Source organism: Bombina bombina, chromosome 3 (genome assembly GCF_027579735.1).
Source record: "Bombina bombina isolate aBomBom1 chromosome 3, aBomBom1.pri, whole genome shotgun sequence".
Taxonomy (NCBI): Eukaryota; Metazoa; Chordata; class Amphibia; order Anura; family Bombinatoridae; genus Bombina; species Bombina bombina.
The window spans coordinates 1,065,531,153-1,065,558,171 of NC_069501.1; the positions used below are offsets into that span (position 1 = coordinate 1,065,531,153).

Here is a 27,019-nt window from a genome sequence, read left to right on the forward strand (position 1 = left end):
CAAACAATTTAGGAATGTTAGGTGATTTATGCCCTTTATGGATTAAAACCAGACTCTGCATCAACTATGTAATTTTCCATGGGAGTTTTGCCATGGATCCCCCTTCTGCATGCCACAGTCCAGGTGTTAGTCCCCTTGAAACAACTTTTCCATCACTATTGTGGCCAGAAAGAGTCCCTGTGGGTTTTAAAATTTGCCTGCCTATTGAAGTCTATGGCGGTTCGCCCGGTTCGCCCGTTCGCGAACAGTTGCGGAAGTTCGCAAAATTTTAGGGTTGCAACATCACTACAGCTGAACTTTATTCAGGGTTAATCAGAGGCACTTTAAATGATGGCAGGTGTGTGATGACTCTTATTTAACATGGTTTTGAATGTGATTGCTTAATTCTGAACACAGCTACATCCCCAGTTATAAGAGGGTGTGCACACTTATGCAACCACATTATTTTAGTTTTTTTTGTTTACTTCCCTCCACCTTAAAGATTTCAGTTTGTTTTTCAATTGAGTTGTGTAGTTTATAGGTCACATTAAAGGTGGAAAAAGTTCTGAAATTATTTATCTTTGTCTCATTTTTTTACATCACAGAAACCTGACATTTTAACAGGGGTGTGCAGACTTTTTATATCCACTGTATATACTGTATATATATATTATAGGGCAGTATACAAATCTTTTTTTCTGATTTAAAGGGACATAAAACTTTGGATAGAGACAAAATATAATAATATGTATTTTAATTACTTCACCTGCAAATTTATACTGCAGTGCCTCGCCATTAACCTTTCTTTTTAGTTTCTGAATTGTAAAGCTCTAAATACCCCCACACATTCCCTTCTTTGGCTGTATCTATATCTATTGTTGTTTTGGAATTCAAAAATGCATGGGGATTATCTGCTGGAGCTTGCCTAGAAGCTGTGAACTCAGTTGAAATACAATGCCTGTGCCTAAACACTGATAAGGGTGAGCTGGGCATACTGCTCCAGACAGCATGGTTTTGTCACTAATTTTGCTGATTTTTGAAAATTATTTTAAAATACCAGCACATTTTAAACATTTTTTTATGCAAACTAATTTTACTAAATTAGCCCTTTTAGGATATGCACAGATCTCAACATGTTTTATGGCACTTTAATATATGATTATATATTTGTACCACAAACGAGTATAAAGGAGAAATATGAGTTGTGTCATTTTGCAAAATAACGACAATAACAAATAGGTGAAAATATAATAAATATTTAATTAGTTTATTAACCTTTAAGATTAGTCAAAATGCAAGAACAAACTATTTTCCTGCATAAATATTGAGATGTATATCTATCTAATAATATAACAGTATATATAACACATATATGCCATAAATGCAAATGATTTTATAAGTATAGTTTATCATTTCTTTATTTTATAATTACACACTGCCTTAAAGCATATCATTATTTTTTTTATTAATTATAAAAATATCCAGTCAACATAAATAGAGATTGGAGATTTGTGTGCTTTATAGTTGTAAATTATAGTACTATTTTAAGACTTAAAGGGACAATAAAGCCAAAATCATTATTCAGACAGAGCATGCAATTTTGAACAAGTTTACAATTTACTCCTATTATCAAATTTGCTTTGTTCTTTGTTGAAAAGCATATCTGCATATGCTTAGGAGCAGTAATGCACTAATGGGAGCTAGCTGCTGATTGCTGGCTGCACATATATGCCTCTTGTAATTGGCTTACCTGATGCATCAGCTAGCTTCCTGTAGTGCATTGTTGCTCCTTCAACAAAGGACACCAAGTGAATGAAACAAATGTGACAATAGAAGTAAAATTGTAGTTGTTTACAATTGTATTTTTTATCTGAATCATGAAAGAATACATTTGGGTTTTATGTCCCTTTAAACATGCACTACTTAATTTAATTCAGTCGGCATATTTTAAAACATATATATATATATATATATATATATATATATATATATATATATATATATATATACAGGTAGCCCTCAGTTTACGCCGGGGTTAGGTTCCAGAAGGAAGGGTTGTAAATCGAAACCGTTGTAAATTGAAACCCAGTTTATAATGTAAGTCAATGGGAAGTGAGAGAGTTAGGTTCCAGGCACCTCTCAAAGTTGTCATGAGTAACACCTAATACATTATGTTTAAAGCTTTGAAATGAAGACTTTAAATGCTGAACAGCATTATAAACCTAATAAAATAATCACACAACACAGAATATATAATTAAACTAAGTTAAATGAACAAAAACATTTGCTAAACAGCATTATAAACCTAATAAAATAATCACACAACACAGACTTTACTTGCATTTTTCTGCAAACAGTTCTTTCTATGCATTCCAATCTGGACTGATTTATAAACAGGAAGATCTTGTTCCTTTGAAATCTGCTCGATAGCTCAGGTCTGGTTAAACTTATTAATTTCAGCTTGCTTGGCTTGCATATCTTTGCTGCAACACAAGCGGACAGCTCCACCTACTGGCTATTTTATTCAATGCACTGCTTCTCAATGCTTTTCAATAGCAGTCACATGACTGAAAAAAAGGTTGTTATTCTGAAACGGTGCAAATTGAACCGTTGTAAACTGAGGGCCATCTGTATTTATTTATACACCGTATATATATATATATATATATATATATATATATATATATATATATATATATATATATATATATATATATATATATATATATAAAATATAAAAGAAAGATAGAAAAAAATACCAGGGTATATAAGATTACCCTAGAACAGCAAGGGAATAAACGGCACACATAGAAGACTTTCAAAAATTTATTTATAATAATTTCCCAAAAATACACTTAAGTATATAGCGATATCTTATCTGTCAATATCAGTTACCACTAAAGACAGCAAAATCTAAAACATTTTAAGTGCACTTAGACCTAATACTTTCCCTATGCTATAAATTACAAAAAGACATCATAAACAATAAGGGGTTAACCAGAAAACTCATGTTTATAACGAATGTTACATAGAATCTAATGTTTATAGGACATTTATAGTAAGTAGGCAAAATACATGTTAAACATATGGCTGCAGTCCAAACAGAGGTGAACTATATTATGTATCAAAAAGCGCTTGTTTTTCCTCTTTATATATACCAGGGAATCTTCTCTTAAGGCAAATAAATGTGCCGCAAGTAGTACTGCTGGATAAAGAGTCTCTAGCAAGTGTAATAATTCAGTTGGAAAACACAGCATATACTTAGCTTAAGTCCTCCGGTTTTTGTTGTTTCCACTTGTCTTCTGCTTGCAAGCACCTGTGATGATTACTTGGCGTGTGACATCAGCAATAGTGGGAGTGGTCTCTCGTCACCAGGGACTATGAGTGGCTATAGACAGAAGGATCCATTTGAATCAATTTTGCATTGTAAGTTTTGCCAAGAACTTTGACAAATGACTGTATCGCAAAGTTATGTATATGTTCACCTATCGTATAGGCACATCTTCCATTGCACTCCAATAGCACACTCCTCAAAACCACTTACTCCACTGTCGGAGTCACACCTGAAAGATTCGTAGCTCACTTTAAAGGTACAGCTGCATGTATAGAGCCAAAAATGTCTCTGAAGAAACAAAAGATTCAGGGAATAGGCCTGGACAGGTGCACTAGAAATCCTGGCCCACGGTACATTCGACAGGTACCTGGGTTCTCATAAACACATAGTGCCAACGCACGTTTCTCCCCCACCTCCAGTATGTGTTACAGGGGATCATCAGGGCATGTAGAGTCCTCAGTGGACTTCCTCTTTTATGCAGATACCTAATTGCTTACAGGTGTTTTTTCCCAAGTATCCTTGCAACACCTTAAAGCTGTATCACTTTTAACCCTGTATTTCAAAAAAGCCTCTCAAAACTCAAAATTGTGTTAGAAAGTAATAGGTAAATATGTTTTGGTTCAACCTAATTCCTGGTTACCCCCAATACTTTCAAATACACAACAGAAGAATATAATAAACATCTGTTTGAAGTGTGCGCCAGTTTAAGAGGGTAATTTCTATCTCTTCTGTTGTGTATTTGAAAGTATTGGGGGTAACCAGGAATTAGGTTGAACCAAAACATATTTACCTATTACTTTCTAACACAATTTTGAGTTTTGAGAGGCTTTTTTGAAATACAGGGTTAAAAGTGATACAGCTTTAAGGTGTTGCAAGGATACTTGGGAAAAAACACCTGTAAGCAATTAGGTATCTGCATAAAAGAGGAAGTCCACTGAGGACTCTACATGCCCTGATGATCCCCTGTAACACATACTGGAGGTGGGGGAGAAACGTGCGTTGGCACTATGTGTTTATGAGAACCCAGGTACCTGTCGAATGTACCGTGGGCCAGGATTTCTAGTGCACCTGTCCAGGCCTATTCCCTGAATCTTTTGTTTCTTCAGAGACATTTTTGGCTCTATACATGCAGCTGTACCTTTAAAGTGAGCTACGAATCTTTCAGGTGTGACTCCGACAGTGGAGTAAGTGGTTTTGAGGAGTGTGCTATTGGAGTGCAATGGAAGATGTGCCTATACGATAGGTGAACATATACATAACTTTGCGATACAGTCATTTGTCAAAGTTCTTGGCAAAACTTACAATGCAAAATTGATTCAAATGGATCCTTCTGTCTATAGCCACTCATAGTCCCTGGTGACGAGAGACCACTCCCACTATTGCTGATGTCACACGCCAAGTAATCATCACAGGTGCTTGCAAGCAGAAGACAAGTGGAAACAACAAAAACCGGAGGACTTAAGCTAAGTATATGCTGTGTTTTCCAACTGAATTATTACACTTGCTAGAGACTCTTTATCCAGCAGTACTACTTGCGGCACATTTATTTGCCTTAAGAGAAGATTCCCTGGTATATATAAAGAGGAAAAACAAGCGCTTTTTGATACATAATATAGTTCACCTCTGTTTGGACTGCAGCCATATGTTTAACATGTATTTTGCCTACTTACTATAAATGTCCTATAAACATTAGATTCTATGTAACATTCGTTATAAACATGAGTTTTCTGGTTAACCCCTTATTGTTTATGATGTCTTTTTGTAATTTATAGCATAGGGAAAGTATTAGGTCTAAGTGCACTTAAAATGTTTTAGATTTTGCTGTCTTTAGTGGTAACTGATATTGACAGATAAGATATCGCTATATACTTAAGTGTATTTTTGGGAAATTATTATAAATACATTTTTGAAAGTCTTCTATGTGTGCCGTTTATTCCCTTGCTGTTCTAGGGTAATCTTATATACCCTGGTATTTTTTTCTATCTTTCTTTTATATTTTATATTTACTATAAGGGTGGCACCATTTAAAGCAAATTAGCAATATTACCTACTCTCTCACACCCCCTATATTTAGTCTTTACTTTTTGAGGATAATAATTTGAGGATTCAATTGTCCTTTTCTGGTGAGATTGGAGTAGATTGCTTAAGGAGTTCTTAGTTTCAAAACTCCTACATTTTCCCACAATCTTGTCTGTCTTTGTTCAGCTGCCACTACCATGGCGTACACTCTCTCAGATGATTTATGGGAGGCAGAACTCAAAGATTCTCTGGCTAATGATATTAGTGGGGGGAATGATGAAAATGATGAAGAAGTGGTAACTATTTTCAGTGCTTTCAGAAAATATAGATACCTTTTGAGTAGACAATTGAAAATTAAGGCAGAAAATGCTAGTCTGGCAAACTATATTGAAAAGAAAATAATCCCTAGGGGACTAAGATTGTCACTTGATCCAGGTGCCAATACAAGGGAGGATGAGGAGGGAGACTCTTTCATAGAAGAATGGAATGAGAAACTCTCCTCAACCTCCCTTGATCTAATGGAAATGATGATCAAAAGAAACAATAAAAGGTTAGAGAAAGTAAAGGGGGAAGCAGAAATAGCAATGATCAAGGTTAACTCTTTCGAATGTGACCCTAAATTTGAGAAATTGAATGGAGAAACAAGCTCAAATATCTCAAAGTTGAAAATTGACATTAAATCAAGAAAATGTAGGAAACTAAGGAGAGATCAGGATGATTATAAAAATGGCAGGGTTTACACATATAAATCTCAGAAAGGGACCTATGACTCCGGGACTGATATGTCAGACTCAGAATCAGGACCCTCAAAAAACTCCCTAGCAAACACACAAATAGAAGGAGGAGGAAAAACAGAAGGGGAAAAAGGAAGAGACCCTTATGGGGGGCAAGGGAAGGAAAAGAGATATCCTACCAGAGAAAAGAGAGGGAGAGGGGACCAGGCTCCACAGAGCAGGGGGAGGTACAGAGGGAGGGGATTACGCAGGGGCTTTTAAAAACCCCAATGGATGAGGAACTACAGATAGTAAACCTCTCCTCTTTTCCTCTAAACCTAGCTCATATCGAACTCCTTAAAAAAGGTATGTCCTTCTGCCCCAATACACCAATTGACAAGTTTGAGGTCATAAAAGACCTACATCTTTTTGCAAGAAAGATTGTCCTGTCTGTCATTATGAAATCTAAATCAGATAACAACTATATGTTAGATGCAACTGATCAAGTGGCCCTTAATGATTTAGAGTTACTTCTTGCTGAAAACCAAGCTGTTTTTGATAATGACACACAGAGAGAATCTTTGGTGGATAGAAAGTATGCCTTTAAACCAAAATCAACATATATGCCTTCACTTTCCCTGGTTCCAGCGGTTAATCTTTTTGTAAAACAAATGGAGAAAGATATAGAAGATATATCGAGCCAACAAACTTTTGATAACCTAAAACCTAGGGAAAGAATAGCACTAAAAGAACTAAGTATGGCCAAAGGTTTGGTGATAAAGCCTGCCGACAAGGGCGGTAATTTGGTTTTACTTGATGAGCATTTTTATGTGAATGAAGTCAAACGGCAGCTAAATAACAAAAAGCAATATGAAAAAATTGGTGGCAACCCTCTGGTCCATGTCCAAAATTCCCTTTTTAAACTTTTGAATTATGCAAGAAGCAAAGGGGTAATTACCCAAAATGAGTTCAAATTCCTATATCCTGAGCATCCAGTTATGCCTGTCTTTTATGTATTGCCAAAGCTGCATAAAAACATGCAGTGCCCCCCGGGAAGGCCTATAGTCTCGGGAATAGGGAGTGCAACTGAAAAAATTGGGGAGTATGTTGATAAATACCTGCGACCCTTTTTACTAACCTTAACATCATATGTTAAAGACACAGCCGATCTTTTGAGAAAGTTGGATGGAGTAGTAGTAAATGAAAAGACCATTCTGGCATCTCTTGATGTAGAGGGTCTTTACTCCTCCATACCACATAAAATAGGCTTAACAGCAATAAGGAGGTTCTTAGAGACCAGAGGACCAACATATGCTGAACATACTGAATTTGTCTACTCCCTGTTAGAGTTTGTCTTGAAAAATAATATTTTTTCATTTGACGGACAGATATTTCGCCAACTGTGTGGGACAGCGATGGGGGCAGTTTGTGCCCCCACATATGCATGTCTACATCTGGGCCTTTTGGAATCAGAGATCTTTGAGTACTATTCAAGGATCTTTGAGGACAAAGTGCTACTATGGATTAGATATGTGGATGATGTTCTTGTCCTGTGGGATGGGACGGCAGAAGAATTCAATGAATTCGTTGCGGTCCTTAACCACAACGACAAGAACATCATCCTGACGTCAGAAACCAATACAGTAGAACTAAATTTTCTAGATGTGACTTTGAAAAAAGAGGGAGTAAGAATAGTGACGGAAAATTACAGGAAAAAGACCGCAACTAACAATATATTACATGCAGATAGTAGCCATCCGAACCACCTTAAAAAAGGGATCCCGTATGGCCAATTCCTCCGTCTGAGGAGAAATTGCTCTTCTCTCTCCAAGTTTGACACTCATGCAGCCCTAATGAAAGAGAGATTCCTAAAAAGAGGTTATTCTAACAAGTGCCTCAAGAAATCTCTCTGGAAAGCAAGAAATATGTCCAGGGATGACTTACTATATCGCAATAATTCTAAAAATGAAACTAATAAAATTAGATTTATCTCTAATTTTAATAATCAATGGGAGAGTCTAAGGTCAGTTTTCAAGAAAAATTGGCACATCCTATCCCTTGATGAAAAAGTGAACAGTGTGATGGGGGATACACCTTTGCTAACAGCTAGAAAAGCACAAAGTTTAAAGGACAAACTGGTGAGGAGCCAATTCTCAAGGGGCCCTTCGGCCTCTGATTGGCTGAGAAAGGACAGAGGTATTAAGGGTAGCTTTCCATGTGGGCACTGTGTATACTGTGCCCACATGGATAGCACTAAACAATTCTCTGTCCAGGATGGAAAGATCTTTGATATAAGATTCTTCTTTAACTGCAAATCGGAGGGGGTGATATATCTTCTGCGGTGCTCCTGTCCGGCTTTCTATGTTGGAAAAACGAAAAGATTGGTGAAGGACCGAGTACAGGAGCACAGGGACGATATTCTCCACTCCAGAGAAACTAATGTTGCCAGGCATTTTTGTAATGTACACAATAAAAATGTAGATTCATTGAAATTTATCATAATAGATAAAGGCATCACAAATGGACGTGGTGGAAATAATGATAGGGTCCTCCTGCAAAAAGAGGCGAAATGGATCTACAGACTGGGAACTAGATTCCCAAAAGGTTTAAACGATAAGCTTGAATTTGTCCACTTTTTATAAATTTTCATTTTTTTTAAATATAATAAACATCTGTTTGAAGTGTGCGCCAGTTTAAGAGGGTAATTTCTATCTCTTCTGTTGTGTATTTGAAAGTATTGGGGGTAACCAGGAATTAGGTTGAACCAAAACATATTTACCTATTACTTTCTAACACAATTTTGAGTTTTGAGAGGCTTTTTTGAAATACAGGGTTAAAAGTGATACAGCTTTAAGGTGTTGCAAGGATACTTGGGAAAAAACACCTGTAAGCAATTAGGTATCTGCATAAAAGAGGAAGTCCACTGAGGACTCTACATGCCCTGATGATCCCCTGTAACACATACTGGAGGTGGGGGAGAAACGTGCGTTGGCACTATGTGTTTATGAGAACCCAGGTACCTGTCGAATGTACCGTGGGCCAGGATTTCTAGTGCACCTGTCCAGGCCTATTCCCTGAATCTTTTGTTTCTTCAGAGACATTTTTGGCTCTATACATGCAGCTGTACCTTTAAAGTGAGCTACGAATCTTTCAGGTGTGACTCCGACAGTGGAGTAAGTGGTTTTGAGGAGTGTGCTATTGGAGTGCAATGGAAGATGTGCCTATACGATAGGTGAACATATACATAACTTTGCGATACAGTCATTTGTCAAAGTTCTTGGCAAAACTTACAATGCAAAATTGATTCAAATGGATCCTTCTGTCTATAGCCACTCATAGTCCCTGGTGACGAGAGACCACTCCCACTATTGCTGATGTCACACGCCAAGTAATCATCACAGGTGCTTGCAAGCAGAAGACAAGTGGAAACAACAAAAACCGGAGGACTTAAGCTAAGTATATGCTGTGTTTTCCAACTGAATTATTACACTTGCTAGAGACTCTTTATCCAGCAGTACTACTTGCGGCACATTTATTTGCCTTAAGAGAAGATTCCCTGGTATATATAAAGAGGAAAAACAAGCGCTTTTTGATACATAATATAGTTCACCTCTGTTTGGACTGCAGCCATATGTTTAACATGTATTTTGCCTACTTACTATAAATGTCCTATAAACATTAGATTCTATGTAACATTCGTTATAAACATGAGTTTTCTGGTTAACCCCTTATTGTTTATGATGTCTTTTTGTAATTTATAGCATAGGGAAAGTATTAGGTCTAAGTGCACTTAAAATGTTTTAGATTTTGCTGTCTTTAGTGGTAACTGATATTGACAGATAAGATATCGCTATATACTTAAGTGTATTTTTGGGAAATTATTATAAATACATTTTTGAAAGTCTTCTATGTGTGCCGTTTATTCCCTTGCTGTTCTAGGGTAATCTTATATACCCTGGTATTTTTTTCTATCTTTCTTTTATATTTTATATTTACTATAAGGGTGGCACCATTTAAAGCAAATTAGCAATATTACCTACTCTCTCACACCCCCTATATTTAGTATATATATATATATATATATATATATATATATATATATATATATATATATCTGTATATTTATATTTATCTCTCTACATATATTTCTTTTCAATTAGAATAACATTTTCTTCTGAATGAAGAACAAAGCTATTTTAATTATTTTTTTACGCACCTTCAGCTTTAGTGCACTTGAGCAAAAGCCAGAACAAGGTTTTGAAGTGCGCCTTGTAGAAGTCTCTGGGGATGGGGACTTAGTGAAGCCTCATTATCTGACCACACCTAAGCCTTTCTCTGGAGATATAAATTTTAACTTGTTATATGATCGCAAGAAGAAGAGCGCTATTCATTTAACTTGAGTGGAATTATTACTCAGTAACACGGTGCATACTTAAATACACATTTGAAACAGCTATAGCTTTTATAAGAAGCGTTTTTGCTAATACATTATATCACAAAAATGCTTCTATTCAAAACTGAAATGCATCCATGTGGATTCCAATTTTGTCTGGAATTTGCCTTTAAGTAGCTGATGGCTGTTAAAGCTGCCCCCTTCAAATATATAAATGTTGACCAAAAGGTTAGTTTCTTTCCTGGGATAACTATTTACATTAGCATTTGATTAGATTTACACATGGCTGGACTGGGACCAAAAATAGGCCCGGGAATTTTAAGGCAAAGCAGCCCACTCTCCCCCCCCCACACCAACGTTTTTTATTTAAAGGGACAGTATACTATAAAATTGTTTTTTCTTTAATGTGTTTCCAATTATTTTTTACCAGCTGCAGAGTATAAAATGTATTACCTTATCTCTTCTATAACCCACTGGGAGTGTAATTTCCTCTACTGGCTGTGTTAACCCCTTAATGACCACAGCACTTTTCCATTTTCTGTCCGTTTGGGACCAAGGCTATTTTTACATTTTTGCGGTGTTTGTGTTTAGCTGTAATTTTCTTCTTACTCATTTACTGTACCCACACATATTATATACCGTTTTTCTCGCCATTAAATGGACTTTCTAAAGATACCATTATTTTCATCATATCTTATAATTTACTATAAAAAAAATGATAAAATATGAGGAAAAATTGAAAAAAACACACTTTTTCTAACTTTGAGCCCCAAAATCTGTTACATATCTACAACCACCAAAAAACACCCATGCTAAATAGTTTCTAAATTTTGTCCTGAGTTTAGAAATACCCAATGTTTACATGTTCTTTGCTTTTTTTGCAAGTTATAGGGCCATAAATACAAGTAGCACTTTGCTATTTCCAAACCATTTTTTTCCAAAATTAGCGCTAGTTACATTAGAACACTAATATCTTTCAGGAATCCCTGAATATCCCTTGACATGTATATATTTTATTTTAGTAGACATCCCAAATTATTGATCTAGGCCCATTTTGGTATATTTCATACCACCATTTCACCGCCAAATGCGATCAAATACAAAAAATCGTTCACTTTTTCACAAACCTTCGGTTTCTCACTGAAATTATTTACAAACAACTTGTGCAATTATGGCATAAATGGTTGTAAATTCTTCTCTGGGATCCCCTTTGTTCAGCAATAGCTGACATATATGGCTTTGGCGTTGCTTTTTGGTAATTAGAAGGCCGCTAAATGCCACTGCGCACCACAAGTGTATTATGCCCAGCAGTTAAGGGGTTAATTAGGGAGCTTTTAGGGAGCTTGTAGGGTTAATTTTAGCTTTAGTGTAGTGTAGTAGACAACCCCAAGTATTGATCTAGGCACATTTTGGTATATTTCATGCCACCATTTCACCGCCAAATGCGATCAAATTAAAAAAAACGTAAATTTTTTCACAATTTTAGGTTTCTCACTGAAATCATTTACAAACAGCTTGTGCAATTATGGCACAAATGGTTTTAAATGCTTGTCTGGGATCCCCTTTGTTCAGAAATAGCAGACATATATGACTTTGGCGTTGCTTTCTGGTAATTAGAAGGCCGCTAAATCCTGCTGCGCCTCACACGTGTATTATGGCTAGCAGTGAAGGGGTTAATTAGGGAGTTTGTAGGGAGCTTGCAGGGTTAATTTTAGCTTTAGTGTAGAGATCAGCCTCCCATCTGACACATCCCACCCCCTGATCCCTCCCAAACAGCTCCCTTCCCTCCCCCACCCCACAATTGTCCCCGCCATCTTAAGTACTGGCAGAAAGTCTGCCAGTACTAAAATAAAAGGGTTTTAAAAAAATAAATACATTTTTTTTAGCATATTTACATATGCTACTGTGTAGGATCCCCCCCTTAGCCCCCAACCTCCCTGATCCCCCCCAAAACCGCTCTCTAACCCTCCCCTCTGCCTTATTGGGGGCCATCTTGGGTACTGGCAGCTGTCTGCCAGTACCCAGTTTGCAATAAAAAGTGCTTTTTTTTTGTTTTTGTTTTTTTTCTGTAGTGTAGCTTTGTAGCTTCCCCCCCCCCCCCCACACACACAGACAAACCCCCACCACCTTGCTGATCGTTTTTTTTTTTAATTATTTACATTTTTTTTACATTTTTTATTTCAGAATTTTCTGTAGTGTAGGGGTTCCCACCCGCTCCCTCCCCATGCACGCGCCCGCCCCCACCCTCCCGTGCACGCGCAGAGAGTGGCTCTCTCTGCACCGGATGGCTTACAAAGGTTATTGCAGGATGCCTCCATATCGAGGCATCACTGCAATAACCGGAAAGCAGCTGGAAGCGAGCAGGATCGCTTCCAGCTGCTTTCCACACTGAGGACGTGCAGGGTACGTTCTCAGGCATTAACTGCCTTTTTTCTGAGGACGTACCCTGCACGTCCTCAGTCGTTAAGGGGTTAAAGGGACATGAAAGCCAATTATTTTCTTTTGTGATTTAGAAAGAGCATGTCATTTTAAACAGCTTTCTAATTTACTTCTATTATCTAATTTGCTTCATTCTCTTGATATCACTTGCTGAAAAGCATATCTAGATATGCTCAGTAGCTGCTGATTGGTTGCTGCACCTAGAGGCCTTTTGTGATTGGCTCACACATGTGCATTGCTATTTCTTCAACAAAGGATATCTAAAGAATTGAGCAAATTAGATAATAGAAGTAAATTGGAAAATTGTTTAAAACTACATGCTCTATCTGAATCACAAAAGAAAACATTTGGGTTCAGTGTCCCTTTAATACAGCTTGGTTAAATAAACTAATTCAAATGCCAATATAAGATTAATGGAAATACTTGTAAACAATTTAATACACTCCAGCAGGTAAAGTGGATCATTGGGAACAAATTAAAGGGGAGAACATTTTTGAGTAAACTGTCCCTTTAACTGTAAACCAAATATGACAAGTATGTATATTTTGTGAATTGGTTAGTATATAAAAAAGAAAAATATAAAAAAACACAACAAAAACAATATATTTAGTATGAAGCCACAGTCACACTAATAAGCCAAGAGGAACAGCCTCAAGGTAATGGTTGGTTATTTAACATATTTTATGAAAGAACATTTATAAATGTTTAAAATATATTCTACATACTCACTGTTATTACTAATTTACTAATACATAGCAATTCTTATTTTTATGTCAGGGATAATACAGCACAATTTGCAGTCTATTTTACTTAAGTACAACTTAAAACTAAACATTACCTCACCCCTATCTCCCAAGCAAACTGTGGAACTCATTCCCACTTAATTATATATATATTATATGTTATAGCAGAAATATATATATATATATATATATATATATACATACACAAACCCACATTCAGAGACCTCCCAAATCACAAACACGGATCAAAGATAGAAATCTAACAGACCCTCATTCAGAGACACAGATTTACACACACTCACACACCGACAGCGCTACACCTACCTACATAAAGTACAAATACATTCAATACACATTTGTAAGACAGACGCACCATATAAATATAGAGAGACACATATTTTATAATATGGAGATTAAAATAAACATATAAATCATATACACATACACATGTTTGTCACATCATATGTTTTTACACCCATGTTGCGATAAACTCATATCATGTAAACTTTTATAAACATACTTTTAACATTATCATAAGAAAAAATATAAACATAAACAAACCATGTATTTATGTAAATTTATGCATCATTATATGAATTTACAAGAGTCGTGCACTAGCATTCAGGGGTAAAAAAAAAAGCTGCAAAAAAAAAGGAGGGTTATAAAAAATACCTTGATCAGTTCCTTGAAGATGGACAGATTTATGCTCTATTCTTCCTGCCTTTGACAGAGCAATTTTCTACAGAGTTAAATAAAACAGCAACAACAAAAAAGACTATATACACAGCACATACAGCTACTCAGATACTGACACACACACTTGTATAAATGTGTGTGTGTATTGCTGTTGCATTTAACTTTGTTGAAAATTGGTCTGTCAAAAGGCAGAAACATGCCATAAATTATATATATATATATATATATATATATATATATATATATATATATACACATATATTATATATATGTAAATATATATATTATATATATTATATTTATATATATTTATATAATATATTATATATCTATATATCTATATATATATATATATATATAATATATATTATATATATATATATATATATATATATATATATATATATATACACATAATTTAAAAAAAAATCCCAGGAGGGAACACCTCTGCTCCCTCCACTTCCTATTTCCAGAATCCAGGCCATTGTGGCACGGTATTCTGGAGCTTGAAGTTCCAGCCGTGTAGCCTAAAAAAGAGCCAAGCTGCACCACCGCACTAAATTTCTGGAGTAAGCACTCAGAGGCAAACCCCATGGAAACCCCAAACCAAGATGCCTGCCTAGGCTTTGCCAGTACCCCATCAGGGCCCGGGCTTCTCTGCTCACTGGCGTAACTATAATTATAAGCATTAATTCGGCTCCACACCACACACTATGCTCCAGCCGAAATCCAGTCCCATAAGTCAGGACTTCACATATGTAACCTGCAGACGGCCCGACAGCTGAGCTAACAACTAAGATAGGGCAACATTTAAAGAAATTGCTATGTGCACAGTGCAGTAATAATAGTGGTCGGGGCTAATGTAACCGGCGGTCCACCGGGCAATTGCCCAGTATGCCCTATGGTCAGTCCGGGCCTGGATTTACACTTTTACTTAATTCCTTAGATGGCCATCGCCTTGCTCCATTTTCTTCTTACTGTTTTTTAAAAGTAAAATATTGTAAAAAATGCAAAATGTATTTGGTGTGTAATGTATTTGTGAAATTCTTTATTGATAAAGGGATACTGAACCCACCATCAGCAATCGTTACCCAGGTTCTGAACCAAAGATGGGCCAGCTCGTAAGCTTACATTCCTGCTTTTTCAAATAAAGATACAGATAGAACAAAGAAAAATTGATAATAGAAGTAAAGTTGCTTAAAATTGCATGCTCTATCTGAATCATGAAAGAAAAAAATGGGTTCAGTTTCCCTTTAATGTTTATGTTCAAGGGGTCTATAAGACCTCCTGAGGTATCTTTCTTTTATTTTCACTTAATTGTACTTGCTGCCCCACTGTGATGACAGTTTTTAGGTGTGGCTAATAGATCTATAAATAGGAAAGTGATTAAATCCATAGAGTTCTTCTCTCTGCCCATATTCTTGTCTGAAGCTTAGGATTTATGAACCTTTAGGATCATTTTATGCATACTCCTGCCATTATTGAATTACCTTCCTCCTCCATATGTCTAGACCAGTGGGATTTGTAAGGAGCGCCTAAGATAAAGGCCAGGTCAAGAATTCGATGTGATAAAAAGTCTAACAGCAATTGTGCTAGAATTAATTTAAAATTGAAATGTCAGATATATTTAATAGTTCATAAAACAACAACAATCAATAGCACAGATTAAAACAAAGTACATGGATCCATAGTACTGAATAAAAAAACAATACACAATATAAGATAATACAAAATACAATAGAATTATGATAAAATACAGGCAATGAGAGACATGATAAAATTCATGTAAAATTCAGAACATAAAAACAAATATGATTATGAGCAAAATTGTCTGTGGTATGGCCCTTGGGGGGCAAGGGGCACAATAAATAATGTCAAAAAATTGTTAAAAATATATATATATTATATGTCCAAAAAGAGATATTGAGTGACAATCCAATCAGTGAAATCCAAAGAAAAAAATTACTGGAATCCAAAAGAAACTCAAAACAGTGTAAATGGGGTCTGTGAGTACAAAGTGAAAAAAGGATAAATGGTTCCTAGTGTTCCAAATAGAGTGTTCCAAAATAAGTCAAAATATTTCTAGTGTTCCAAAAATAGGTGATCCAACTTAAAAAAAAAAAAAAAAAAAAAAAAGGGGGGTGAATCCTCCAAGATGTGGAAAAAATAAAACAAAACAAAAACCTATGCTGTGATCAACTCCAAGATGGTGGAAAATGCCAAAAAATATAAAAAATATATAAAATGCCAAAAAAATAATAAAAATGCCAAAAAAAGAGAAAAAGAAAAGTGAGAAAAAGTAAAAGTCAGTAGTAGATGATAACCAATGTAGATAAAATCAATAATATGCAAATAACTCCATAACCTGTGAAAAAAAGAAAAGATACAACATAGAGCAGTATTGTTTACAATAAACTCTAAATAATAGGAATATAGCTCACCATATATGCCAACGCGTTTCGGCCCACCAATAGTGCCTTTTTCAAGACTTTTTTTGGGGGGGGATTAGTTGGATCACCTATTTTTTAAACACTAGAAATATTTTGACTTATTTTGGAACACTCTATTTGGAACACTAGGAACCATTTATCCTTTTTTCACTTTGTACTCACAGACCCCATTTACACTGTTTTGAGTTTCTTTTGGATTCCAGTAATTTTTTTCTTTGGATTTCACTGATTGGATTGTCACTCAATATCTCTTTTTGGACACATAATATATATATTTTTTTAACAATTTTTTGACATTATTTATTGTGCCCCTTGCCCCCCAAGGGCCATACCACAGACAATTTTGCTCATAATCATATTTGTTTTTATGTTCTGCCTGTATTTTATCATAATTCTATTGTATTTTGTATTATCTTATATTGTGTATTGTTTTTTTGTTCAGTACTATGGATCCATGTACTTTGTTTTAATCTGTGCTATTGATTGTTGTTCTTTTATGAACTATTAAATATATCTGACATTTCAATTTTAAATTAATTCTAGCACAATTGCTGTTAGACTTTTTATCACATCGAATTCTTGACCTGGCCTTTATCTTAGGCGCTCCTTACAAATCCCACTGGTCTGTTCATATCTTATTTATGGGTAACTAGAGACCCATTGTTTATAGGAGCTTAGGTCTTCGAGTTAGCGCCGTTAGATTGTTACCTTCTGATCTCCTCCATATGTCTCCATTACTTCTGTTGGAAGTTTATTCCATGGGGCCTATTTATCATTTGTCTGGCAGACATGATCCGCTGTAGCGATCATGTCCAACAGACATCGATAAATGCCAACAGCATACACTGTCAGCATTCTGGTGAACTGTTTTTGCAATGCCGCCCCCTGCAGATTAAATGCCAATCGGCCGCTAGCAGAGGGTGTCAATCAACCCAATCGTATGAGATCGGGCGGATTGATGTCTGCCGCCTCAGAGGCAGCGTACGAGTTACGGAGCAGTAGTCTTAAGACCCCTGCTTCTTAACTCCTGTTTCTGGTGAGCCTGAAGGCTTGTGTGGAAACAGGGGTATTTGGCCCCATTCGGGCCATGATAAATCAGCCCCCATCAATCAAAAACAATTTATGTAGAGAGCTTACAACCATTGTTTTAATTTGAAGTCATGTATGTATTTAATAGGTGATATCCTGTACAGCTTAAGGGATCTTCAGTAAAAATTAGATCAGGACCCCAACGTCTAGAAATGACATGTAGCAATCACTTTCTGTAAATGTTTGTTTCTACTTCATACTTGTAATGTTGTGATTGTCACTTTCAGTACAGGTGTCTTCATAACTGAATGGGAATCCATCTTTATGACCGTGCTGTCAAACAGGATCATGCCTGTGTGACCAGACTTTCAAACGTGATTGCACCTTCATTTCTGTGCTGGTATTCAATCCCTTATATAGGGGTTGCCATTAGTGCACAGGTCTTATCTATTTAGATGCGAACTTGGTTCACTAGGATTCTGGTCCACATATTTTACCTCAGTTAATGTTACACAATAGTGTACATAAAATGATTATATTATCTTTTTGATTTGGCTGATTTAAAGAAAATTATCTTACCATATAGTTGTAATGTTTGTGAGTGAGTTAAGGCCCAATTCTCTTATGCTTTCTGGTCTGCCTTTATTATCTAAAAAGGTTCATTACTGCAAGGTTCCGCAAATCATTTTAGCTTTAAAGCTCATTGGTTTGTTAAGAAGGGTTATGAATGTAAAGGAGAAACTCATACATTACAATAAAACGCTCCAAGAAAAAAGTTGTTGAGTGATTTTATTATAATCAGGGCCTTATGTCTGTTGTCCATATACCCCCAGTGCTTAAACATACTTCATAGCATTTATGGCATCAGCATTTAAACATACTTCATGGCATTTTATACCAGTCACTAGGCTTTATAAATGGATCCAAATAATTCTAAATTAAATACTAAGAGCCCAGTGTATCAATGGCAGTGCAGACAATGTTCTCATCTTAAGAACCTGTCCACACAGAATGCAACAAACAGGCAGTGGACTCTGTACGTCCGCTGCCTGTATACACCATTACACACTCGCTTGAGCGTGTAATGCCGCCCTTCTTTTGTACAACCAATCGTGTGAGAGAAGGGTCTGTCAATCACCCAGAGCAAGCGTGTTTTGTGGGGATTTCAATCCACCACCTCAGAGGTGGTAGAGAGTTAGAAAGCATTGGTCTGATGGCCGCTGTTTATGACATTGCGGAAACCTGCCTTGTCGCTTACCTTACTTAATACATTGAGCTGTAAGCCTATTAGGTAGCAGTTTTATATAAATAACACCAACATTTTTTTTTATCTTTAAATAAAGGCACTTAAAATAGGGTGGTGCTGTTATTTTGAACACACATATAGTTATGCAACCTTCAAAACAACTGCTTGATGAATGTGAATACAGTAACTGTCAAGTTCATATATCATGTCAAGGCAAATAATAAACTCATAAGGTAGGAAAAACTTGTGTTTAGAAGTAAATCATAATCATTCGCTTTACCTTTTTTTCACTGATTATTTTTACTACTTAAAAATATCCCCCTAGATTCTTGATTGGTAATCTGATAAACATTAGAACCACATATATTCAAAAGAGCATATATATATATATACTGTATATATACACACACAAAATACAGACATGGACCGTACTCTCAAACTGGACAGGGTATACATCCTAAGTCACTGTTACCCGACAGCACTGAACACTTACAGACAGCTGTAAAGTTCCCTGCAACTCAGACAGTTAACCCTTTCAGTAGCCTGGGTGACAGGCTCAATGGGAAACTTACAAAAAATATCAACACAACACAAAGAAAACCTGGTGCTTGCTAGCAGGCACACAGTAATATTTAAAAGCAAAAAACAGGAGAGTCAGTTGCATTTGGCACCAAGAGGTTTAAGCCCAGGACCACATCAAGGTCTCTCCCCTTCTGGGACCATAAACAGGCAGCCACACAATATATTCTTTCAAACAAACAAACTGTGAACCACCCAGGGTGACACAGGCATTTGTAATTTCCCTAAGTACATACAAAACACAGAAATAGACCACACTCTCAGACTGGACAGGGTACACATCCTAAGTCACTGTGAACCCACAGCCCTGAACACTTACAGACAGCTTTACAGTTTCAAGCAGTTAACCCCTATATTTATACATCCATACATTTTATATAGACTGTTTAATGAAGTAAATTATAAGTTAAATTATGCAAGGCAAACAGAAAGTTTGAAAAATAATAAAGTAAGTCCACACCTGTAATTTAACATTGCTAGAATGATGAAATATTTAAGTTGTGATTTTAATTATTCCTCATAAACTGCATTAAAAATGATGTTTTATAGATGGGAAATACCAGTAAATGCTTATCTTTTGTAATTTTGTAGGTGTGTAGCTGTCTCAGTTTCTGTGAATGCAGGAAGAATTAACTGCACTGCCAGCATTTTAGGCTCATAAAAAAACAATGATAGGGTCTTTTTTTAGGCTACAAGACAGCCAAACCCATTTGCCTAAATATAAAAGGAGCAGTTGGCTGATTTTAAATTCACAGGGACATAACTGAGGTTGCTCTGTTGTCTGCTCCATCATTGATTTTTCCTCAAAATTGGCTTGAATTTTTTAAGCACACCATGTCTCAACAAACCATTCGCTCAGGCAAAACCTTCAGCTCATCTTCAGTATGCTTACCCAAGAATGTGAGCAGGTTCACTGTCAGTTCTTCGGCTTCAAGAAGAGGAGTAGGCTCAGGTGCAAGGCTGCAACCATCCTATAGCAGCAGAAGTGCTTACAATGTTGGATCAAGAGGAAGTAGGATTTCTGTTGGAAGCCATCAGTTGGGTCAAGGTGGATATGGTTTCGGTTATGGTTCTGGGTCTGGTCTTGGATCTGGTTTTGGATCTGGAATTGGTTATGGCATTGGTGGAGGTGTCTATGGATCAGTTTGCCCTCCTGGAGGTATTACAGCAGTCACTGTTAACCATAGTCTCCTTACACCACTGAATTTGGAGATTGACCCAAATATCGAGAGAGTGAGGAAAGATGAGAAGGATCAGATTAAGGGTCTTAATAATAAATTTGCCACTTTTATTGACAAGGTAAGATAATCTTAGTGGTCCACTCCTATCATCTTTGAGAAAAAAATAATGTACTAAGCTTTCAATTTTACTGGTTGTGATTTTTTCATATTCTTATTGAAAGTCTGCTATTTAAATATTATATTTATTATATGCTTTCATCCTGTAATTTCCGAAAAAAGAAAAGCAAAACAGGTTTTTACATTATCTGCATATTTCCTTTTTAGGTCCGATTTTTAGAGCAGCAAAATAAGATGCTTGAGACTAAATGGGATTTACTACAACAACAAAAAACTGCTAGAAGTAATGTTGAACCTATATTTGAAGCTTTCATCAGCAACTTAAGGAGACAGCTTGATAGCTTAGTATCTGAGAAAGCACGTCTTGAGGGAGACAGGAAATCCGTAGAAGATGCAGTAGAGGAATTCAAAAGAAAGTAAGAAATGAATGCTAAACATTGCTTTCATATTACAAAATGTATCAAACTGACTGAATCACACTGACATCTTATTTTAGGTATGAAGATGAAATCAATAAACGCACAAGTGCAGAAAATGAATTTGTAGTACTGAAGAAGGTATAGTGATTGAGAAATATATTTGTGTAAAAACGTAAGCAACATAATACAAAAATATATACAATATATAGCTCTGTTCTACTTTTAAACACTTTATAGGATGTTGATGCTGCTTTTATGAATAAGACTGAACTTCAAGCTAAGGTGGACAATTTGACAGATGAGATCAACTTCTTGCAAAATCTCTTTGAGGCGGTAAATAGAAAAATATATTTATAATGTTTTTAATTGAAACACTGGTTATTCTGGATGGAAAGATTATTTGTTTGACAACTGACACAATTCCAAACTATTATTTCCCTTATTTTATTTACAGGAAATATGTCAGCTGCAGGCTCAAATCTCAGACACCTCAGTTGTGGTTTCTATGGACAACAACAGAGACTTAAATCTGGACAGTATCATTTCTGAGGTGAAATGTCAGTATGAAGAAATTGCTAACAGGAGCCGAGCGGAAGCTGAATCCTGGTACCAAAGTAAAGTGAGTAAATTTCTCTGAGAGACACGAAAAAGAATGTAATGTTTAATTTGTGTAGTTAAAAACATAACTCTAGTATAAACTTATTTATATTTTTCCTCCTTTCCTGTAATTTGTTTTCAGTTATTGGGTTCTAGAGATAATATGTTTTAATATATGTGAAGTATATATATATATATATATATATATATATATATATATATATCTTTTATTCCTTATTCAACCAAGCATCCCACTGTTTGTTTTGTTTGTTTTAACATAATTCCATTTTGTATATCTTCTGAAATTATAATTCCCAAGACAATTTCATGTACTTATGTTATTAGTAAAATACATACAATTCTGTATTTTAATCTTTCAGTATTTATTTCCTAATTTATAGGTTTTGAACTTTAGACTTTAGATCTTTCTTTTAAGGAATGTCATACTTTCAGTATATATACTCATAGAATCACTAGAAACGTTACTACTTATGGTACCCAGCCTATACATCTACCTAATTACTTAAATTAATCTGCCAATGTTCTATCTACTTAGCTATTCTAGTTGAAGATAACGATTATGAACTAGTTAATTATGTAATGCAGTATAAATTACTTTGCAAAAATCTAAATAATATAAATATACTAACCCCTATGGGTCTACCACTTCAGCTACTGCATCAAATTTTTTTATATATTTTTTCCATAAACATGCAATTCTGTTTTTCAAGAAAAAGAATATAATGTAAGAATATACTGTATTTGCTAAAAATGTAAAATATACACAATATTTTAGTTTTTTATATTTATAATCATAATTTTCCATATTTGCTCATAATAAATATCTGAAGTGTTGCATATTGTAATGGTATGTAAGCACTGCTAAGATTATTTGATGTTATTAATAAATTATCTGCTTTCATCTTTGTCTTAAGTATGAAGAGCTGCGGCTTACTGCCGGAAGACACGGGGATGACCTGCGAAACACCAAAAATGAGATTGCTGACCTCAACCGTCTTATTCATAGATTTAAGGGAGAGATTGAGAATGTGAAAGCACAGGTAAAATCATTTTACACCTCATATATACATATTTACAAGTAAAAAAGGATATTGGTCTTTCATCTTTAAAAAGAGCAGTTTAAGATGTGATTTTTTTTAAGTAACAAAAACATATTTAAATCTTTTTCTTCCATATTCATGTTGGATGCTTCCTACTACTGATCATTAGCAGATAGATAGGTCTTACTAATGCTCAATCTGACAGCAATAGACACATGACAGAAAGACGCATTCTACACCAAGAAAAATACTACTAACCACTTATCATGTTCTATGTCTTTGGCTAATGAGTTTTGGTCATTAAATAAAATGGAAATACTTAGTGTCTATGTTTTTCTCTAATCAGCGTAACAAACTTGAATCTGCTATAAAAGAGGCTGAGGACCGTGGAGAAATGGCTGTCAAAGATGCTAAAAACAAACTGACTGACTTGGAAGATGCCTTGCAGAAGGCCAAGCAGGACATGGCTGCTCTGTTGCGCGACTACCAGGAACTGATGAACGTGAAGTTGGCCCTGGATATTGAAATAGCTACCTACAGAAAACTGCTAGAAGGAGAGGAGAGCAGGTTAACGCACTATTCATTATTAAGAAGTCAATGAGGCCTATCTATCAAGCTCTGAAAGGAGCTGGACGGCCCGTGTTTCTGGCGAGTCTTCAGACTCCCCAGAAACAAAAGTTATGAGCTCTGAGCAGGCGGACAGGAATCGCAACAATTCAACCCGATCGAGTACGATCGGGTTGATTGACACCCCCTGCTGGCGGCCCATTGGCCGCGAGTCTGCAGGGGGCGGCGTTGCACCAGCAGCTCACAATGTTAAATGCGGAGAGCATATTGCTCTCCGCATTCAGCGATGTCTTGCGGACCTGATCCGCACTGTCGGATCAGGTCCGCAAGACATTTCTTAAATAGGCCTCAATGAATGTAGTAAAATAAGGTTGATGTTTTTGATAAGAAGTGCTTACAATTTACAAATGTAAAGGGACATTAAAGTCATTATTAATTCAAATATCACTCCATTGAAAAATGAATCATTGCATTGCAAAAGATCTACGTAAATATATTGTTTTTGGTTAGGAAAAAGTATGCAGTATTTTGCAATCAAGGTACATACCTCTTGAATATTTCTTGCTGTCTCAAATAAGTATTAGATATAAATGGCCACATATCAAGCAATTAGTTTGCAGCAAGAAGGATGGTAAGGGCTCTGAATTTTATGGTATGTAATGCAGACTCTTTGGGAGAGTAGAACCAATGGAATTTTAAAATTACAAAAAAAGCAGGCAAATAAATAATACAACAATTTTAGTTTAATGTCCTTTCATATGATAGCAATTCATTTATATTATTTTATAAATGAACAGCACCTTTAAAATAAAGCACTTGTTCATGTATTTATTTGAATATTATTTGCTTGTATTATTTTTAATTATGACTAAAGACAATGTTCTTTTTCTAGGCTGTGCAGGGACGGAGCAGGCTCAGTGAGCATCTGTAAGTTATATTTTAATACATTGATATATTTACCACTGTTTGTAACTGGTTCTTTTTGGTCAAAAACTTAGTCCTGTAATTCTTTTTCTCTCAGCTGTGGTAAGCTCCAGCGTTGGAGGATCATACAATACCGTTGGATCCGGAGGAAGCGGAAGCGGCTTTTACCACGATGGTGGCCTTAGTTCTGGCACTGGGGTTGTAGGCGGTACCCGATTTAGCAGTGGAAGTGGCTTCAGCTCTGGTGGCAGTGGGTTTGTCTCCAGAGGAAACTATAGCTCAGGCCCAGCTGGTAGTCCTGGGAGTAGCATAAGCATTTCTTCCACATCCAAAACATCTAGTCAAAAGAAGTACTGAATGCCCCATTCTGACAAATCTGAAACATAAACTACTGAGTATACATTGACAGTTTTACCTCTGCATTTAATTTCTGCAACTATTCTATGACAGAAACAGAAATAAATTATAAAGAGAAAAAAAGAATCTGTCTTCCTAATGCACCTACCTAACAATTTGATGCTGATATTGTCACTGTACAAGCAGTAGTGTATAGCTCAGATTATTTGCACTAATTTCTATTTGGAGTGGGTATTTTCATCTTTTCTTTATGACTACACTGAAGTCGAATGGATATTCAGATTGGAAAATTAAGAGGTTATATCAAATTACTGTGCATTAAAATATACCTATAATATAAGAAATGTGTTGCAATTTGGATAATTTTCTTGAAAAGTATATTTCAAACAATAGTAAAAAACGGATGAAAAACATATGAAAAAAATATACTTTTTACACATTTTGGAATGTATTGCTTGCATAACAATGTAATCACTTCTTTCCAATTGCAAAATATCTGTTTAAATTCTCCTTTTTTTCTTCAATAAACTACAATTTATCTATGCCTAAACCGTTGTTGGTACTTTTTCTGCAGCTAGATATTAATAGTAATAAAACTATGTCAACCAGAAATGTGTCAATCATAACTTGATAAAAAAAAGTACAATAAAATTGAATGTAATTTTTACAGAATGCACATTATTTCCATGGGATATGATACAAATTTGTTTTGAAGGCTAACACATTTAAAGGGGCTTCATAAATACAGATAGAGCATAACATTTTAAACAACTTTCCAATTGACTTCTATTATCAAATTTGCTTCATTCTCTTGGTATCACTTGTTGAAGGAGCAGCAATTGGCTACTGATAGTTAACTAAACATTTTGGGTGAGCCCAGGGGCGGAACTACAGGGGGTGCAGAGTCCGCAACCGAGGGGGGGGGGGGGCAGCTTTTCAATAAAAAAACGTTGACCTGCCACTGCCTCCACTGATCTCATGTGAGTGTGATGTGATGCTTCACTAGAGTCTCTGTCTCTGACTACAGGGGTCAGTGTTTCTGTTTTACCCATTGGTGTTTATGTGTGTGTGTATGTATGTATGTATGTATGTATGTATGGGACTGTGTGTATATTTATGCATGTATGTGTGTGTGTATGTTCGTGGAACCAGCAAATGACAGACCTTGTTACTACAGCATGGGGGGGCAGGGGGTAAACAGTGCCACTATACAGTACCACTATATACAGTACAGGGGGGGGTCTGGACCATGTCACAGACTACTGCGGTCACTTTATAAAGTAGTGGGGCAGGTAGGGTCAGGCTAGCCATCTCACCGGCAGATTACAGACTATGGGGGATATTTATCAAAGGTGTGTCAGACCTGATCCGACAGTGTGGATCAGGTCCGACATACCTCGCTGAATGCGGAGAGCAATACGCTCTCCGTATTCATCATTGCACCAGCAGCTCTTGTGAGCTGTTAGTGCAACGCTGCCCCCTGCAGATTCACAGCCAATCGGCCCCTATCAGGGGGTGTCAATCAACCCAATCGTACTCGATCGGGTTGAATTTCCGACGATCTCTGTCCACCTTTCAGAGCGGGCAGACGGCGTAAGGTCAGGAGGCTGCATTCCTTTGACCAATTCCCATAACCCCGATTCAAAACACTTTTTCCATTTTAACGTATCCAAATCTTATATAAAATAACCACACAGACACAGTTGCTATGGCAAAATGTGGAAAGGTCACGATTTATTAAATTAAATGAATTTTGCCACCTTTACACTTTGTATTGCAAAATTCAGCCATAAATCAAATTTAAAACACCAAATAATGCCACTGCATTAACTAAGAAGTGCTTACAAATGTAAAGGGACATTAAAGTCATTATTAATTCAAATATCACTCCATTGAAAAGTGAATCATTGCATTGCAAACGATCTACGTAAATATATTGTTTTTGGTTAGGAAAAAGTATGCAGTATTTTGCAATCAAGGTACATACCTCTTGAATATTTCTTGCTGTCTAAAATAAGTATTAGTTATAAATGGCCACATATCAAGCAATTAGTTTGCAGCAAGAAGGATGGTAAGGGCTCTGAATTTTATGGTATGTAATGCAGACTCTTTGGGAGAGTAGAACAAATTACATTTTAATATTACAAGAAAAGCAGGCAAATAAATAATACAACAA

General features: G+C 35.9%; 1 protein-coding gene across 1 annotated transcript; it reads left to right on the forward strand.

Moving 5' to 3' along the window:
* The first annotated feature begins 20,387 nt into the window (after positions 1-20,387).
* LOC128654431 (keratin, type II cytoskeletal cochleal-like) lies at positions 20,388-25,393 on the forward strand. The gene is made up of 9 exons (XM_053708338.1): positions 20,388-20,919; positions 21,126-21,334; positions 21,415-21,475; positions 21,575-21,670; positions 21,792-21,956; positions 22,870-22,995; positions 23,342-23,562; positions 24,455-24,489; positions 24,584-25,393. Exons 1-9 carry the CDS (start codon positions 20,455-20,457, stop codon positions 24,841-24,843), a joined length of 1,638 nt encoding a protein of 545 aa, XP_053564313.1. The 5' UTR covers positions 20,388-20,454; the 3' UTR covers positions 24,844-25,393.
* The last annotated feature ends 1,626 nt before the right edge of the window (positions 25,394-27,019 follow it).